The 17,824-nt window shown below is 39.3% G+C and overlaps 1 protein-coding gene across 3 annotated transcripts in view; it reads left to right on the top strand.

Moving 5' to 3' along the window:
• The window catches only part of ARHGAP21 (Rho GTPase activating protein 21), a 129,118-nt gene that overhangs the window by 97,435 nt on the left and 13,859 nt on the right, over positions 1-17,824 (top strand). For all 3 annotated transcript variants that reach the window (XM_069547472.1, XM_069547470.1, XM_069547471.1), the window contains 8 exons: positions 702-2,592; positions 8,624-8,782; positions 8,920-9,022; positions 10,595-10,631; positions 13,369-13,494; positions 14,614-14,898; positions 17,183-17,247; positions 17,350-17,486. In XM_069547472.1, the coding sequence (XP_069403573.1) occupies positions 702-2,592; positions 8,624-8,782; positions 8,920-9,022; positions 10,595-10,631; positions 13,369-13,494; positions 14,614-14,898; positions 17,183-17,247; positions 17,350-17,486 (2,803 nt within the window). The remainder of the gene's footprint in view (positions 1-701; positions 2,593-8,623; positions 8,783-8,919; positions 9,023-10,594; positions 10,632-13,368; positions 13,495-14,613; positions 14,899-17,182; positions 17,248-17,349; positions 17,487-17,824) is intronic.

Here is a 17,824-nt window from a genome sequence, read left to right as displayed (position 1 = left end):
TTTGTACAATACAATTTTGCATGAGTGTAAAATTAAAAATATAAATTATATACAGGAAGATGAATTACCTTTATTCATATTTTATGCCTTTAATATGTGCATATTCTCTATTTGAAAAATTTTAATAGTTAACATGGCTGTTGGAGGACCTAATTTATCAAAATGGATTATTTTTAGTAATTCAGCAGTTATTAATTGGCAAGACAATGTTCAATATATTATTTATCATAGCAGTAGTGCCTAGAATAAAGATGTATTTGGTGAAGATTTTTAATATTTTCACCTTCACTCTGGCAAAAGATCAGGTTCTTCTTTTGCTGTGAGATTTATTAGGCAGCCATTTAACCTGCCAACTGCTAGGGAGAAAAAAAAACAAACATAAAACTTAAAAGGGGAAATTTTTGAAAGCAAGATGTCCATATCTAATTATGGCGGGTGGAATGGATAGAATTTGATGTGTTTCAGATCTTTTGAGAAAATAGGCAATTGTAATTTACATTTTTTGCAAATTCTACAGTTTATTTGCTTTCTGAGAGACTAGCTGAATTTGTGGAGTCCCCTTACATTGTGTTTGCATGCATGCTTTAGCGAATGCCACTCGGGAGCAAGGCAGGGCACCATAAAATAAGAGTATATCACAAGGTTGGAAATGTGTTCCTTTGATGAGTTTGAAGTGACCCATTTCTCTCCTCTCCATGTAGGCGTATTCTCAAGATGCCTACCTGAAAGGCAATGAAGCCTACAGCGGCAATGCCCGCAACATCCCTGAGCCCCCACCGGTCTGCTACCCTTGGCCGTCATCCACCCCTCCCGCCATGGCGCAGCCCCCTGAACCACCTCCTCCAGACTCAACAGCAAGCAAACCGCAGACTAGCCCCCCAGTATTGACGCAGCCCGGCAGGGCCTATAGGATGGAAATCCAAGTGCCTCCGTCACCACCAGAGGTGGCCAAGTCCAACACAGCAGTGTGTGTCTGCAATGAGAGTGTAAGGACTGTCATTGTACCTTCTGAGAAGGTTGTAGATTTATTACCTAACAGAAGCAACCACACAGTTCCCGCTCACAGGACTGAGGAAGTGAGGTATGGCCGAAACGAGCAGCCCTCTTTCAAAACAGCGACGAGAACCACCTCACCGCCGTCCTCGGTTCCCACTGCCCATCTCATCCACCAGCCCGGCTCCAGGTCATTGGAACCTTCTGGCATTTTACTTAAATCTGGCCACTACGGCGGACACTCAGAAGGTCTGGTGAGCAGATCTCCAGCTGTGGAGTCTCCTTCTGTAACTGTCAACCACTACTCTCCCAACTCGCATCAGCACATAGACTGGAAAAACTATAAAACTTACAAAGAGTATATTGATAACCGGCGCTTGCACATGGGCTGTCGGACCATTCAAGAAAGGTTAGATAGTTTAAGAGCCGCCTCTCAGAGCACAGCGGATTATAACCAGGTGGTGCTGAACCGCGCTGCCCTGCAGGTACGGCGTCGGAGCACCTCTCAGGACCGAGTGCCCCAGTCCATCCAGGTCCGGCAGCGCAGCGTGTCCCAGGAGAGGCTGGAGGACTCTGTGTTGATGATGTATTGTCCGAGGAGTGCCTCTCAAGGTGCGCTGACATCTCCTTCTATTAGTTTTAGTAACCACAGAACTCGCTCGTGGGATTACATTGAGGGACAGGGTGAAACCTCGGAAAACGTCCATTCTGAATGTCCACCGCCGGATGCAAATGGTGAACGAAAGCAGACTTACAAGTGGAGTGGGTTCACCGAACAGGACGATCGGCGAGGTATTTACGAGAGATCCAGGCAGCAAGAAATTCACAAATCTTTCCGAGGCTCCAATTTTACAGTGGCCCCGAGTGTGGTGAATTCTGACAGCAGGAGAATGAGCAGCAGAGTCGGGGGATCAGTGTCTCAGTTTAAAAAAATTCCAGCAGATCTAAAACCCCTGCAGCCCAGCAGAAATTTTCAAACTACTTGTGGAATGTCCCAGCCTCGAGGGATTTCCCAAGACAGGTCACCTCTTGGGAAAGTCCGAAGTAACTCTCTGAAAGCGCCTTCTACGCATGTCCCGAAGCCACCCTCCAGCCAGAACTCATTTGTTTCTATCAAAGACCAAAGACCAGTAAATCACTTGCATCAAAACAGTTTATTCAATCAGCAGACATGGTTACGGACAGAAAGCGCCCCCGATCACCAAGTGGACACTGGGAAGCCCCCCTCTCTTTCTGGAGCTTCTGTTAAGCCCCCTGCTCTGGCAAGTGAGAATGCTAGCACTCCAGATTTTGAGTTATCCGTCACTCAGAGGAATCAAGATTTAAATGTACAAGAGGTGGAAATTCAGCAATCGAACGCTGTAGATAATAAAGAAACTGTCATCCTAAGAGAAAAACCTCCGTCTGGTCGCCAGACACCGCAGCCTTTAAGGCATCAGTCTTACATCTTAGCAGTGAGTGACCAGGAGACAGGCTCAGACACCACCTGCTGGCTGCCTAATGATGCTCGCCGGGAGGTCCATATAAAAAGGATGGAGGAGAGGAAGGCCTCAAGTACCACTCCACCTGGTGATTCCTTGGCTTCCATCCCATTTATAGGTAAGCTCAATCTCATAGTTGTTGGTTAACATGTCAAATATGTCACAAATCTTTCCAGCAAAGTACTTCTAGTTTCCAGGAATTTTACTCTGTGATCTTGAAACACTTGTTCTGAATTTTCTGCACTCTGCTAAAAACCAGAGCCATAAGCTTTTTTTTTTTTTAAGTATTTTTATTTATTTATGCTGCACCTCACAGCATGAGGGATCTTAGTCCCCTGACCAGGAATCAAACTCGTCCCCCTGCAGTGGAAGGGCAGAGTCTTAACCACTGGACTGCCAGGGAAGTCCCCAGAACCATAAGCTTTTACTCTCAAAAATTATTTCTAGCATCAATTTTCCTTTTTTATTTTAAATTTTGCATACCCACTACCTATTGTTAATCTTGATTTTGATGAAACATATCCCTACCATCTGGGGAGACTCAGCAAACCAAATTGTGCTTGGTTGTTGATTCAGCTGAAACAATAGCCAAGTAGAACAGTTTGGATCACTAGCAATCAACCTTTCATTTCATCAGTGCTTTTTACTTTCTGAATCTGACTTCTGTATAAATTTTAATTCATGGGCCGACTGAAAAGACCTCTTTGTTGCTGAATTACTCTTAGAATAAATCCTGGAATAGATGGGGAGAAATTACTTAAATGACAAGCCTGTGCCCTATCTAGAACATCTATCATGTTCACTGAGGCTTTAGACTGCTCCCACATGCCCCAAGTATATTATTCACACAGCAACCAGTACATTTTTAAAAACATAAACCAGATCATTTCACTCCTGATCAGAACCCTGGTTTAGCTTCCTATGTTACTCAGAATAGAATCCAAAATCCTATGGCAGGCTAGGCCCTCCATGATCTGCCCCACAACCGTACCACACCTCTCTGCCCCTACCTCCCATTTTCTGCTCATCCCATCTTTGCACATGCCAGCTGCCTAGCAGCCCTGGAACACACCAAGCACACCCTGCTTTGGGGCCCTGGCACCAGTTCCCAGCCCTGGAATGCATTCCAGAGATATTCACAAGACTGTCTCTCTCAGTACATTTGGGCCTCTGCTCAGACATTACCTTATCAAAGGAGCCTTTCCAGACCAGCCTATCTGAAATACACACAGAACCTGACATTCTCTACGTCCTTAAGCTACTGTACTTATCTTTATACCATTTGTTTCCACTTGACATTGTACTTCTTTTTGTTATTACATCTTTCTCTGCAGATCTAAAGCCTAAACTTTGTGAGAGCCAGGATTTTAGATCTTTTTATTCACATCTTTGTCCTTAATGTCTGGAACCACTGCCTGGGGTAGAGAAGGGACTCAATAAATATTTGTTGAAATACTAGATGAATGATAATTTTGAGATGATAGTTTAAATGTGTAGCAAAACAAAACAAACTTTTATCAAGTCTAAGATATCATCTGCTAACAAGATTATCGTGTATGTCCCTTAGTATTATCCTCATGTAATAAATGAGAAACTTAAGCTATGGAGGGGTTAAATAACTTGCCCAAAGTCACACAGTTAATAAGCAATAGAGACTTTGCTGATTCAGCCTCATCTCAGGGCATAACTCCAGAGGGCATCATTTGTACAGAGTGCATCGTGAAGAGCGTCCTCTGGAGGTGTGTGATGCAAGCCTTGCTTTGAGCCAAGGTCATACTCTTCTTCAGTGGATAGGTTCAGGAAGAGTTTGCCATGATTTTGTAATACAATGTGGTTCTTTGAGTGCTCTTTCAGAATTATTCTTTTCTAGAGAAATTTTTTAAAGCTCTTGCGCTGTTGGACTGTCATGTGACACTATCAGAATCAGCTTTTTAAAAAAAATTCCGTATAACTCACATTTTTAAAATATATGACATATTCAAATTGTAAACATTGTAGGGAATCTCAGCCTAAATTGTGCTCATGTTTATATCTGTAACCTTAAGGCCAGCCCCCCTAATCGCAGAATTTTATTGTAGATGAAATGGTATAAAAATGATTGTTTTATGATTTTTTTTAAACAACACACAAAAAAATCCTGCTGTATTTCACAGGCCTGTGAGACCAGAATAATAGCATTATATTTGTTCCTACTTAATAAGAATAATATAATCCAATTATATTATAATAATAAAAAGTTTGCTAGTTACATCTGTTAATATTTCTTCCTAGTTACTACTAGGTATAGGAATAAACCAAAAGGTCAGTTATGTTATTAAAGTGAACTTTGGCTAAAGTATAAAACAAAAATCTATTTAATTGTATATGCATATAAAGATTTAGAAAAATGATTAAAAGAGACCATTTTGTTTGTTCATTATAAAATAAAAATGCTCACTAATTATTTCTGAATCAAATTCTACTTCAAGTACTTATTTCAGTCTTTTACAGTTCCCAGTGAATCACATCTTTTGTTTTATGAGTCGTGACTTAAAAGTCCCACAATATAGAAATGACTTTATAATCCATTTATTTCTTATATGCCTCCCAGAACCTTAATGTACTGCATATGATTACTCTGGTATGTCATTTGATCGGCACCAATGGAAAAGGGTAGAATAAAGAACTGAGATATGAACACAGAATTGATTTCACTGTTTTGGATGTAAACTGGATCTTTACATGGATGTAAGCGTTCTTAAGTACCAAAATTTAATATTGAAATCCTTTTATATTGTTGAGCTTCAGAGTTTTATCTGACCAATAGGTCTTTTTTTTTTTTTTAATTTTTAGCCACATCCCATGGAATATGGGACCTTAGTTCCCCAACTAAGGATCAAACCCATTCCCCCTGCGCTGGAAGGCAGAGTCTTAACCACTGGACTGCCGGGGAAGTCCCGGTGTTTGTCTTTCCCATCTAGCTGTTTTCTAAAATGTGTGTCTTACTAGGATAGACACCAGCATTGAAATGGAGTAAAAGAGGCCATTTGCAATGCTTCTCAAAGTATTTTCTGGGAACACTAATTCCATTTGATAAAGGTGGTGGGGGTGGGGGGGTGAAGATTAGTGATCAAATAAATTGAGAAATGTTGAGTTTTAAAAATTAAGTTTGTCTATCATAGAACTCTCAGGAATGTACTCCTTATATCTTATGAGTTTTCTAGGCAGGATATAGTACCATTTGTCTCAGAGGTATTTGACCATGAATCCTTTCTTTTATTTAGAGCATTTCAGTTTCTTTGGAGAATGTTGGACTATGCTTTGTGCTTTTCATGAAACATTAAATTAGAAGGAAAAAAGAATTAAGGCTTGCTTTTGTAGCGTCACACTCCAGAGTCTTAATAGTCTGTGATTTTAATAATTATTTTTGTTACTTGAAAGCGTTATAACCAATGGAAATAAATAGGTGCTTTGGCTTTTATTTCCCAAAATATCAGAGAATGGAGCCAATTCATTTACTTTGTTATCTGTGTAATACAGAGATAATGAAACATCTTGCAGAAAGAAAAAATTCCAGCATTTTGTTATACATTTAACATCTAATAGTCCTCTGGGGTCACAAGACTTAGAAAAATGAAGAAAATAAGCCACTTTGTTTTTAAAATTAAGAAGATCAGTCATTAGCAGTATTTTGTTTATACCTACTCACACGCTTATGGCTCAGCTGGTAGAGAATCCCCTGCAATGCGGGAGACCTGGGTTCATCCCCTGGGTTGGAAGATGCCCTGGAGAAGGGAAAGACTACCAACTCCAGTATTCTGGTCTGGAGAATTCCATGGGATGTATAGTCTATGGGGTTGCAAAGAGTTGGACACGACGGAGCGACTTTCACTTTCACTATACCCACATGCCCTGTAAAGCTTCAAAGTATGTCCTGAAAATAAATTTCAACACCTGTCACAAGTAAACACAAAATACAAGATGAATAATGAGTTCCTAAGTAGTTTGTTCTTTAGTAGCAGGTATTAAGGTACATTCTCCAATCTTGATTTTTTTGTGTTTTGTTTTCTATTTTTAATTGGAGGATAACTGCTTTAAAATGTTTTCTTAGTTTTGCTGTACATTGACATGAATCAGCTATATGTATACATATATTCCCTCCCTCCGTTCTGAGCCTCCCTCCCACCCCCTCACGCCACCCCTCTAGGTCATCATACTACTACTCATAACTATTAATATAAAAAAGCCAGTTGTATTACCCACTTCAATTTCATCTAAAATTCGTACTCCCCTCATTTTTGCCATACTTTAAATATTTTCTCTTGTTCCTCTCACCCTAGAGTTGGCCAGTACGTGTGTACCAAATTAGGATTAGCCTAACTAAAATTGAATTTGGTTGATATAGGCTTGTTGACACTGGCATTTAAAACCAATTCAGAAATCTTAGAGCTTGTAGGATAGAGCTGGATCACAACGTTGTTCTTCACAGCATCGAACTTGACTTCCATCACCAGTCATCCACAGCTGGGCGTCGTTTTTGCTTTGGCTCCATCTCTTCATTCTTTCTGGAGTTATTTCTCCACTGATCTCCAGTAGCGTATTGGGCACCTTCCGGCCTGGGGGGTTCATCTTTCAGTGTCATATATTTTTGCCTTTTCATACCGTTAATGGGATTCTCAAGGCAAGAATACTGAAGTGGTTTGCCGTTTTCTTCTCTAGTTCAGGAGAACTTAGTTATCTGAAAGTTACCCAAAAGGCATGGGCCTGGGTGACTAAGCAATAATTTTGAATTTAATATTCACTCTTTCTAGCTCAGATTTCCCAAGTTTGAGTTGGCATCTTCTTACTAGATAAATTTATATGTTTCAAGTGTAACAAAACTGCTCACCACAGAATAATTTTAGATGTTCATTTATCTTCCTTTTGGTAGTAGTGTTGGCTTTTATTCTGTAACATTTCAGACTGATATATAGCATCCCTTGTAGAATACTATGCTTATTTACTTAGGGAAATAAATTTTTTAAAAAAACTTTGTACTTATAAAAATTATAGAATCATTTCCCTCAATCAGATTTTCTGGATTTTCAGCTAGTTCCTTTAATATTGAAAGTAGATCCAATAATAACTACACTCTCAGTCAGATCTGTCAGTTTTTAAAATAAATTCAAACCTCAGAAGCCCCCTAAGAAATCTCCGGCTTATGAAAGCCCCTAAGTATTTTATGTTCTTACATAAATTAAACAGATAATTTTACCCCTATTGTGGATTTATTGTTGTAGTCCTCTTGAGCTATAAATGACCCTTCTGATAATCCTAGCCCAATTTCTTTATAGGGAATGAATTTAATATCCAGAGGAATTAAGTAGCTTTCACAAAGTCCAACAAAACAGGATCTAAATCCTTTGACCAGCAGCTCAGTCTTCCCCATTCCTAACATCTGGCTTATTCTTTGTGCTAAAATTAATCATCCTAAAGATAAATTTGTGAAATCGGTACCTAATGTATATCAAATTATTTTAAGGTAAATGTTAGATTCCTTGAAATTAATGTTTCCAGCATTTGTCAGCTCGCAAGCTGGGTCATCTTTCATACACATGTGCCTCTCACATTCACACAAACATGCTGCTTTTATAGTTTAGGTTCTGAATACCTGTGAACTTTGGTGTCTTGATGATCAGTTTGGTGAAAGTATTAATTGTTTGGTGAAAGTGTTAGTCGTGTGCGACTCTTTGCAACTCCATGGACTGTAGCCTCAGTCCATGGAATTTTCCAGGCAAGAATACTGGAGTGGGTTGCCATTCCTTTCTCCAGGAAATCTTCCAGACCCAGAGATCGAACCCAGGCCTCCTGCATTGTAAGCAGATTCTTTACCATCTGAGACATCAGGGAATTCTCTTAATTGTTCAGTAGAAGCAAACAATTTAATTTTGGGTAAAAGCAACTCATTAGATTTCTTTGATCATATTCTTGGAATTCTTTGGAATTACTAGAGTTGAAACTGTGTGACTAGACTTTTAACAGATGACTCTGTCAGTTACTGTTATTGCTGTGGTGTTCAGATCTCTATCTGCTTCTTTTAATACTGGGTACCACTGATTAGTTCTGTCATTGTTATCATTAATGATGATGCCATTTAACATCCCAATATTTATTTTCATTTTGTCTTATAGATGAACCTACCAGCCCTAGCATCGATCACGACATTTCTCACATCCCCGCCTCTGCGGTCATCTCTGCCTCCACCTCCCAGGTACCCTCCATAGCAACGGTCCCTCCCAGCCTCACAACTTCAGCTCCATTAATCCGACGTCAGCTCTCCCATGACCAGGGTACGTTTCATTGAGTAGTTACGTGAATTGTCTCACATTCTCAGTTTTCCACTTAGGGTACTGTGGTGACCTTCTTGCCGTGAAAATAGAATCTGGAAACTACTTGCACATATCTGAATGTTGGGTTTTACTTGCAGAATCTGTTGGACCTCCCAGCCTGGATGCCCAGCCCAGCTCAAAGACGGAACGATCCAAGTCATATGATGAGGGCCTGGATGATTACAGAGAAGATGCAAAACTGTAAGTCTCAAGCGTGTGGTTTTAAATGCCTGTTAGTGGGTGCTCACTATGCCCTTGACATATAAATACTGAATTTACTGATGTACTTTCTAACTTCAACATTAGAAATGCAAATAAAAAATAAAAACTGTTACGTGATAATACATTCAATTGAATTTTTTTAAAGTGTTTAAAAATCAGTAATAGTATTTTATGATACAAAAATACACATAAGATTATTCCTGCTTTAGACCTCTCGTCATGCAGTCCTACTCTCAGACAGAGCTATGCTACCTTTTATGTAATTCCAGAGCTATTCCTTGCTTAAAATCATACACATTTGCATATGCTTATATACATTCATGTGTGTATTCTAGTTATTTTTATAGATAAATGATATGTGCTCTACACACGGATCTTGGAGAGCTTTCAGTGTGTGTATTCCTGGCTCATTCTTTTTCATGACTGTTTAATTTCCCACTGAGGAGTTACACTGTAATATATTTAATTGGTATTCTGTATTCTATTAATAGACATTTTGATGATCAAATCTTATCCCACAGCAAATAATCCTTCGTAGACTATATTTATACATAGTTCATTTAGCATATATGTGTGTGAGTACAGTTGGAAAAAGGATTGTTATATCAAAGGCTGTGTATATTTTTAACTCCAAAATTTATTGCCAGTCGCTGTCCCGTTTGCTCTTCCTAGACTAGCTGCCTTAGGGGAGTGTGTGAGGTGTGGCCAGGGCAGTGGCAGTGACTGGTAGGGATTATTCTTATGATGCAGAATGGGATGTATGAGCCATCTTCGCCTTTACTCCCCCTTACAAAAAGATATTGGTAACAGCTTCGTTTCACAGTCAGCTTTATCTTATCCCAGCTACACTCTGCTTCCTGCAAAGATGATGGGACTGAGAGGAAAGGACCATGCCATCTTCGGTCACACATTAAAATCCTGTGCTCCTTAAATGAATTTTGAATTACAGCACAAAACAGCTTTGTCCCATGAACTTAAACTGTTTTGAATAATCAGTATGAACCTGTCCTCCTAAGCTTTTTTAGTGGCTTTCAGAGTTGTTCTCTGTGCTGAAACATCCAGAACAGGGTCAGAGGGAAGAGTGGTGACCAGCCCTAATGCGCCCTTGCTACCGCATGTCCACAGGCTGGATGAGTGTGCACGTGCTGGTCTCTCTGGCCACTGATGGGGACCACGGACTGCTCATCATTGACAGTGTGGAAATCCTTAGTAGAGCATTAAGCTACGGGCAACTAATAACATAAAGCCCAATGCTTAGTCTGAGTAGCTTTTTCTTTGATCTAAAAAACCCAAGAAAACAAAATCTCACCTTTTATACAGAGATGGTTTTCACTTACAGTTTAAGAAAGCTCTGTCACAGAATCGAAAGTTTAAGTACTTATAAAATTGGCTTTTTTTCCTTACTTGCATTGAACCCTGAACACTTAACATGGTAAAAATGAAAGGTCATCTTATTAATGAAAGAGTAGTTGTAATAGTTAAATTACTTTTACATCTTTAAGTTATTTTTGTGCACTTACTACAAATATTGATAGATTTCTTTTCCAACAGGTCTTTTAAACATGTATCTAGCCTGAAGGGAATCAAGGTAGGTAGTCAATATCTTTAAAATACAAGCAAATGATAAGTGTTTCTATTAACTTTAATTTACTTTTGCTCTTCATAGAGAATTGTTTATCATTGGGTATTTTATATTTAAGTGTCATAACCCTGTATTCTGTAAGCTTCAAATGCATTTGGAAAATTGCCTTCTAAGTTGTGATTTATAAACATATTCACCAAATATATAATACTTCACATACATTGTGCTGATTTTCTTATTTTATTGATACAAGTTTATGGACAGAACTCTGACTGTCCAGCAGGATGTTTGTTTTTCTGTCCTCAACGTTACTTCACTCAGCCACCACCCCCTCAATGTAATCCACCCCATCCACTCTTATCTACCCTCCCCTCATACCTTTCCCTAAAAGTTATTAGACAGGAATTTCGTTATTTTGCCTTCTTCAAAAACATTAGGGTCTTCACTTAAACTCACACTTTCTGCCTTCCTTGCCTTTATCTTAATAAATACCTTACCTATTTTTTACATTTATTTTTATTTATCTGGCTGCTTCGGGTCTCAGCTGTAGCACTCAGCATCGTCACTGCATCATGTGGGATCTTTGTTGTAGCTCATGGACTGTGTAGTTGTGGCACATGGGCTTAACTGCCCTATGGCATGTTGGATCTTAGTTCCCCAACCAGGGGTCGGACTCACGTCCCCTGCATTGCATGGCAGATTCTTAACCACTGGACCACCAGGGAAGTGCCAATAAATATCTTTTGACTTGGAACATTATCCTATTAAACACAAACACCCACATTTCTTCTTTGGATTTCATCACTTTTCCCTTTCTCAGGACCCTTCTCTCTTCTGCAGAATCACTCTTTCCAGTGGTTCAGTCACCAGCATGTAAAGGCATGTTCTACTACTTCCTGTATTTAAAAGAAAAACCTTCCTGGAATCTGCAACCCCTTTCTCCTATTTACTGCTCCTATTTTACTCTTCCACAGCAAAATTCCCTGGGAAAAAATTGTCCGTGGTTTCCACTCCCCCATGTCATATCTTTCTCAACCCACACATATCAGGATGGTACTGTTCAGGCCGAGGTTACCAATAAAAGACTAGTTGCTAGGGGTGTGTATGTGTGTGTTGCTGCATTAAGTCTTCTCATAGCACCTGGGCTATTTGTTGTAGAGTGTGGGGTCTAGAGCACACCGGCTCAGTTACCCTGCAGCATGTGGGATCTTAGTTTCCGGACCAGGGATCATACCCACATTCCCTGCATTGGAAGGCAGATTCTTGACCCCTGAACCACCAGGGAAGTCCCTAGTTGCTTGGGTTTTTAACACATTTGACTTTTCAGGAGTATCCAGCATGATTTCTCACCTCCTGAAACACTTTCTTCTGCTGGTCTCCGTTTCTGCCTCTGCCTAGTATATAAAATGTTGGAAGGTCTAGTGCTGGTTCTGACTCCTCTCACCTCTCCATCTACCCTCATTTTCTCAACGATCTGCCCCAGAGATCTCCCCAACTGTATATTGCCAGCCTTGACCTCTTCCCCAGACTTCGGCTCACGTGGGCTCCTGCCCTGCACCATCTGCAATGGGATGTGTAATGAGCAGCTCAAGGTTTACATACCCAAGAAGACTTAGATGACTCCCCCAGACATGTATCCCTCAGCTTTCCCCATCTCTCAAAATCTGCTTCAGGTCACCTAGTTGTTCAGGTGCCAAATACAGTAATTAGCCTGTTTTTTCTTTTCCATTTCACATGCCAGTCCACTCCACCTCCAGGATGTACCCTGAACCTTTCCATTCCTCTCCGTCTTCATTTTTGCTCCTGTAGTCCCAGCTCTTGTCATCCCTCGCCTGGATTCCCATAAGTTGTCCTTCCATAGTTGTCCTTTCAAATCCACACTCCAGGTAGCAAGCAGAGCGACCTTCCAGCTGTGTGATCAGATGGTATAACTCCCCTGATGCATCACTTCATGGTCTCCCCGCACAACACTTCCTGCCACAGCTTGGAGGATCCTGAACAATCCATAATTAGCAGTTTCTCTTACTCCCATGGAAAAGTGAACATTTAAAATGATAACAGTGAAGGACTTCCCTGAGAGTGCAGTAGTTAAGATTGCCTGCCAACACAGGGGACTTGGATTTGACCCTCAGTTGGGGAACTAAGATCCCACACGCTACGTGGCACGGCCAAAAAAATAAAACAAAAAGAAAAGGTGGTAACGATGAATGTATATTTATTAGCTATGCACTCTCCCTAAATTTTTTCTTTCCCCTGACCTTTCATGGTTACCTCTTTTAAAAATGTTTTCTCCAAATTTCATCTTACGTGTTCTTTCTGCAGAGAAGACTTGCTTCAGCAGCACCAATTTATAGCCGCTCCTTGGTTGTTCCTTTTATTGCATCTCACTGATTCATTCTCCAAATGGCACTAATCACAATCTGATCATTCTCTTGTTTTTTAATTTTTTATCCTACTTTGTCTTTCCTCACTAAAACTGTGAGCTCTTCAGAACAGGAAAATTGTACTATTTCTGTTGTTTTTTAATGGTTAAAAATAATTCCTTCAGGTGACTTTAAAAAATGACGCTCATCTTAAAAATAAATAAATAAATAAATATTTTTCTTATGTAAAGGGGTTTTCAAAAGTAGCCTTTCATTTGGAAGATTTAGTAGAAGACTTTCAGCAAAGTAATTTCGACATGCAAGTATTTCCAAAGGAAAAAGCTGATATTTTGCTGTGTTTTCTGTGACCTTTTCTATAGATCTTAGACAGTCAAAAGTCATCAGAAGATTCCGGATCCAGGAAAGACTCTTCCTCAGAGGTTTTCAGCGATGCTGCCAAGGAAGGGTGGCTTCATTTCAGGCCACTCGTCACTGATAAGGGCAAGGTAGTACGTTTTCTCAGCTACCATGAGCTTGTGAAATGCAGGCCCTGAAAAGCAAAGCAGTCAGTCTGTATACGGAAAATGGCAACATATACATAATAAGAAGAGTCGAAAACATTTATAAGTATCTTTATTGACATACAGGAAAAATTGTTTTAAAAAATTCTGATCAGTGATTTAATTTAATATCTTTTAAAATTTAATTCCTCTTTCATTCTTTATATCAATTACATATGGACTATGTTATCTTTTATCTTGGTAACATTAAAGTGACATCAGAGTATTTAAGAAGGAACTCTGCTTCTCTTATTAAAAGAATTTATTACCCATGGATTATCATAGGATAGTCCTTTAGGGAGTGGCAATTCTCCATGTTAATATTTAAAAACTTTTATTCAGCGTCTTCCAGTTTACTCTGTTAAGTTGCCTTTAAAATAGCTTTATCATTCCATTTATTTTACAAACATAAAAGATATTTAAATGAATATCACAGTATCAATATATGCTTCATGAAGCAGATAACAATATAATAAAAACTTTACCAGAAAATTCCCTACAATATTTGGGCAGTTAATTTATAAGAAAACTATAATACTGTCCAAAGAGTATCAAACTTTTCTTTTCTTTTCTTTAGAAAACCCACTCTGGATGTTGTTGCTTGACCATATAAAATTGATCAATTTTGCTAACTAAATTCATCACTCGTACATATCATTTTGGAATCACCTTATGCAGTGTTTATCATTTGCATGATCTAAGCCTTGCTTTCACTCAAAAGATTTTTCTGACTGATCTTTTTCCTTATTTTCTATTTCCTTAGCATTTTTTAATATATTTTGCTACACCCGCTTTATCCTAATTAACTTTGTTCATTTTATTTTCTGGACCCAATTAAGGTTGAGGTTTCACTACCCTTGACTGTGATAGGAATGCAGTGCCCCACTTGGTTTACATTCCACAAATTTTGCCTTTCCTCCCCTAACAAATGCACGTTGACGTAAAGCAGGCACCTGCCACCTTGGGTTAACATTTCTGCATGGTAACAGCTCTGCTCGGTGTGTCTGTTCTGCACTAAGGTTTAGCCGAGTGCTGAGTCTGTCTGACGTGTCTCTTGCTCTCCAGCGAGTTGGTGGAAGTATTCGGCCATGGAAGCAGATGTATGTTGTACTTCGGGGCCATTCGCTGTATCTGTACAAAGATAAACGAGAACAGACGACTCCGTCTGAGGAGGAGCAGCCCATCAGCGTTAACGCCTGCTTAATAGACATCTCGTACAGCGAGACCAAGAGGAAGAATGTCTTTCGACTCACCACATCCGACTGCGAGTGCCTGTTTCAGGCTGAAGACAGGGATGACATGTTAGCCTGGATCAAAACCATCCAGGAGAGCAGCAATTTAAACGAGGAGGTGATTGTCCAAAATGACATCAATAAAACCAACAACCTTCACAATGGTTTTTTAAAAGAAGACTGAAAGAATCTGATACATCACTTAAAAAAAATTATAGTATGCTATTTTCACTTAAAAATAGGTGACCAGAAGGAAAACTCAGGGAATTCCCTGGTGGTTGACTGGTCAGAACTCTGTGCTCCCATTGCTGAGGGCATGGGTTTGATCCCTAGTCAGGGAACTGAGGTTAGGAACCTCAAGCTGCATTCCTCACCCCCAACCCCCACACACACAAAAAAAAAAAACAAGAAGAAGAATTCAGTGTACATATTAATATTTATATTATTTTCACTTACTGGAAAATCATCATTACTGAGCTAGAGAAATAGATAATTCAGATATTCTGCATCCTTTGTCAAACAGTGAACTGATCAAAGATCTAGGTTCCTAGTCCTGGTCATTACCTTAATGACCAAATACTCTGTTTCTTTATCTTAAGACCAGGATTGTTGTGGGGCTTAAGTTACACTGAAAATGCTTCTCAAATCGCTGTGTAAATTCAAAGAGATACTGATAGTGTGGTGTTTTTTTTTTAATGAAATGGTGCAGGCAAGAGTATAATATAGCCTATAATAATACAGTAATTAGATTCTAAGAAAACTTGCATTATTGGAAATCATGTGATAAGCCAACTTTTCTTTTTAATAAGGAGTTTCTGACTCACAGCCATCAAGATATTTCTACAGCAGAAATTCCAGTAGTGAAGATACTGTTTTTACGTGTACATAACTATAAACTCTACAGAGCAGATTCAGCAATGATTAAGTCTAGATTTCACTCAAGGGTGCCTTTTTCCTATCAACAGTTTTTCTTAGATGTTGTTCTCCTTTTGTGTGACCCATTGTTATGACAAAAAAAGAAAAACACAAGGTTCTTTCCTCTTACAGTATTCAGGAACACCTACATCAAGCATAAAATTATGCAAATTATGTTTTCAAATTTAGTCATTTCCATTATATCCAGTTTAAATCATGAAAACTTCGTTCATAAGAAAAATACCTAATTGTTTTCCTCTGATAGTGTATACTCCTTCTTGTTTGTCACTAACAATGAACCCCAGATCCGTGTCAATACAACCCTTTTTCTACAAACACCACTATAAAAAACATGAGTGAGTTTTGTCACAGTGAAGAGGGAAAATCAGAACTTGGATATAGATTTCAGCTCTAAGTAGCAATTCACAGGAGTTCCTGTTTGAATCAGCACCTGCTCTGTGCCAGGTGTTGTACTGGGCAGTAGATGACTTCATCTTTGAGACGTAGGGCTGTTTTAAGGGTTGATGGCGGTGACGCTTACAAAGAATGCAGCCCAGTGCCTGGTAGGTCATGAACATGCACTTCATGCCAGCCATCATCACTATCATCTGATTTTTCAGACACAGATATTTCCACCCAGTTTTATAGCTCAGAAAGTAATAATTCACTGAGCATATAGCATATGGCAGTCAGTCTTTTAAGCATTTTTACGTTGGTTAATCACAGTAATCATATGAATGTGTCCCACTATTATCATTACCGTGTTTCAAACATGGGAACTATTTAACAAAGAGAGGTTAAGTAGTGTCCTCAAAGTCACATAGCTTGGAAGTGTCAGGACCAAGACTTAAACCCAGGCAATCTTATTCTAGGTCTTAACCATATCCTTTTTCAGTTGGTAAATGAAAAGAATAGATTTGAATCCGAGAATTTACAAAACCTGTATTCTTTGTAAATTATAATGTTCTCTATGATCAAAATGAGACAAGTAAAGAATATATTTGAGGACACATGTCAATATAGAGCTGGAATCTGTAGGGGAAAAAAATCATTATCGTATGGTCAGCTCTGAGTTTTCCATACAGTATATTGTTGAGGTTAAAAAAAAAAAAACAGTTTTGAGCTTTTCTGTTCTAACAATCTTTCTGGGGTTAGCAAGAAAAAAACTGGCTCTCTGTTTCCCCGTTATTTATTAAAAATGACAGATGAGTTCAATAAATTTGAACACTGGCAACTTGCTGGTTGTCTAGGTATTGCGGGGATACGGAAAGCTCTTGGAAATGGGAGAGGCACTTGGAGCATTTGTCACTTAATGATGTTGGGTCATGATTTGAATAGAGGTTTTAAAACCACTCCATAGCGTCGGTATTGAATGAGCAAAGTAGTATGGAGCCCCCCCACCCATATCCCCTGCCACCAAAAAAATGTAGGATCCCTATTTAAATTTAGAATTGGCTTTCTCATTTTACCTTCTGTTTATTCTATAGGACACTGGAGTCACTAACAGGGACCTAATTAGTCGAAGAATAAAAGAATACAACAGTCTAATGAGGTGAGAACCCCACCGTGCCTCCTAGGTCATTAGGATGTAAAAATACTTGTTCACAAAACATTGTAAAAATGTTTGTTCACAAATGTCCCTTTCTTTTGGCAGCAAAGCAGAGCCATTGCCGAAGACCCCTCGCCAGAGTCTCAGTATCCGGCAAACCCTACTTGGTGCTAAAGCAGAGCCTCGGACTCAGAGTCCACACTCTCCCAAGGAGGAGTCAGAAAGGAAGCTTCTCAGTAAAGGTATTGACACCAGTATTCCTAGATACATGTAGGATTTAAAATTGGGACCATAGGGACTTCTTTGGCAGTCCAGTGGTTAGGACTCTGAGCTTCCCCTGTAGGGGGTGTGGGTTCGATCCCTGGTTGGGGAACTAAGATCCCACATGCCCCATGGTGCAGCCAAAAAAAATAAATAAATAGAAAGTAAAATAAAACAGGGATTATAGTCAATCAACTAAAATCAGTTAAAAATATTTTTTAATAAAACAAAATTGGGATTGCAAAGACATTTTCATATTTTTCTGTGGACCTCAGCTCAGGGTGAACTAACCCAGAGATCACTGGTCCCTGATCTAGGC

Source organism: Ovis canadensis, chromosome 13 (genome assembly GCF_042477335.2).
Source record: "Ovis canadensis isolate MfBH-ARS-UI-01 breed Bighorn chromosome 13, ARS-UI_OviCan_v2, whole genome shotgun sequence".
Lineage (NCBI taxonomy): Eukaryota > Metazoa > Chordata > Mammalia > Artiodactyla > Bovidae > Ovis > Ovis canadensis.
The sequence above is the reverse complement of the archived record's forward strand: the minus strand, read 5'-3'. Positions and strand labels throughout refer to the sequence as shown.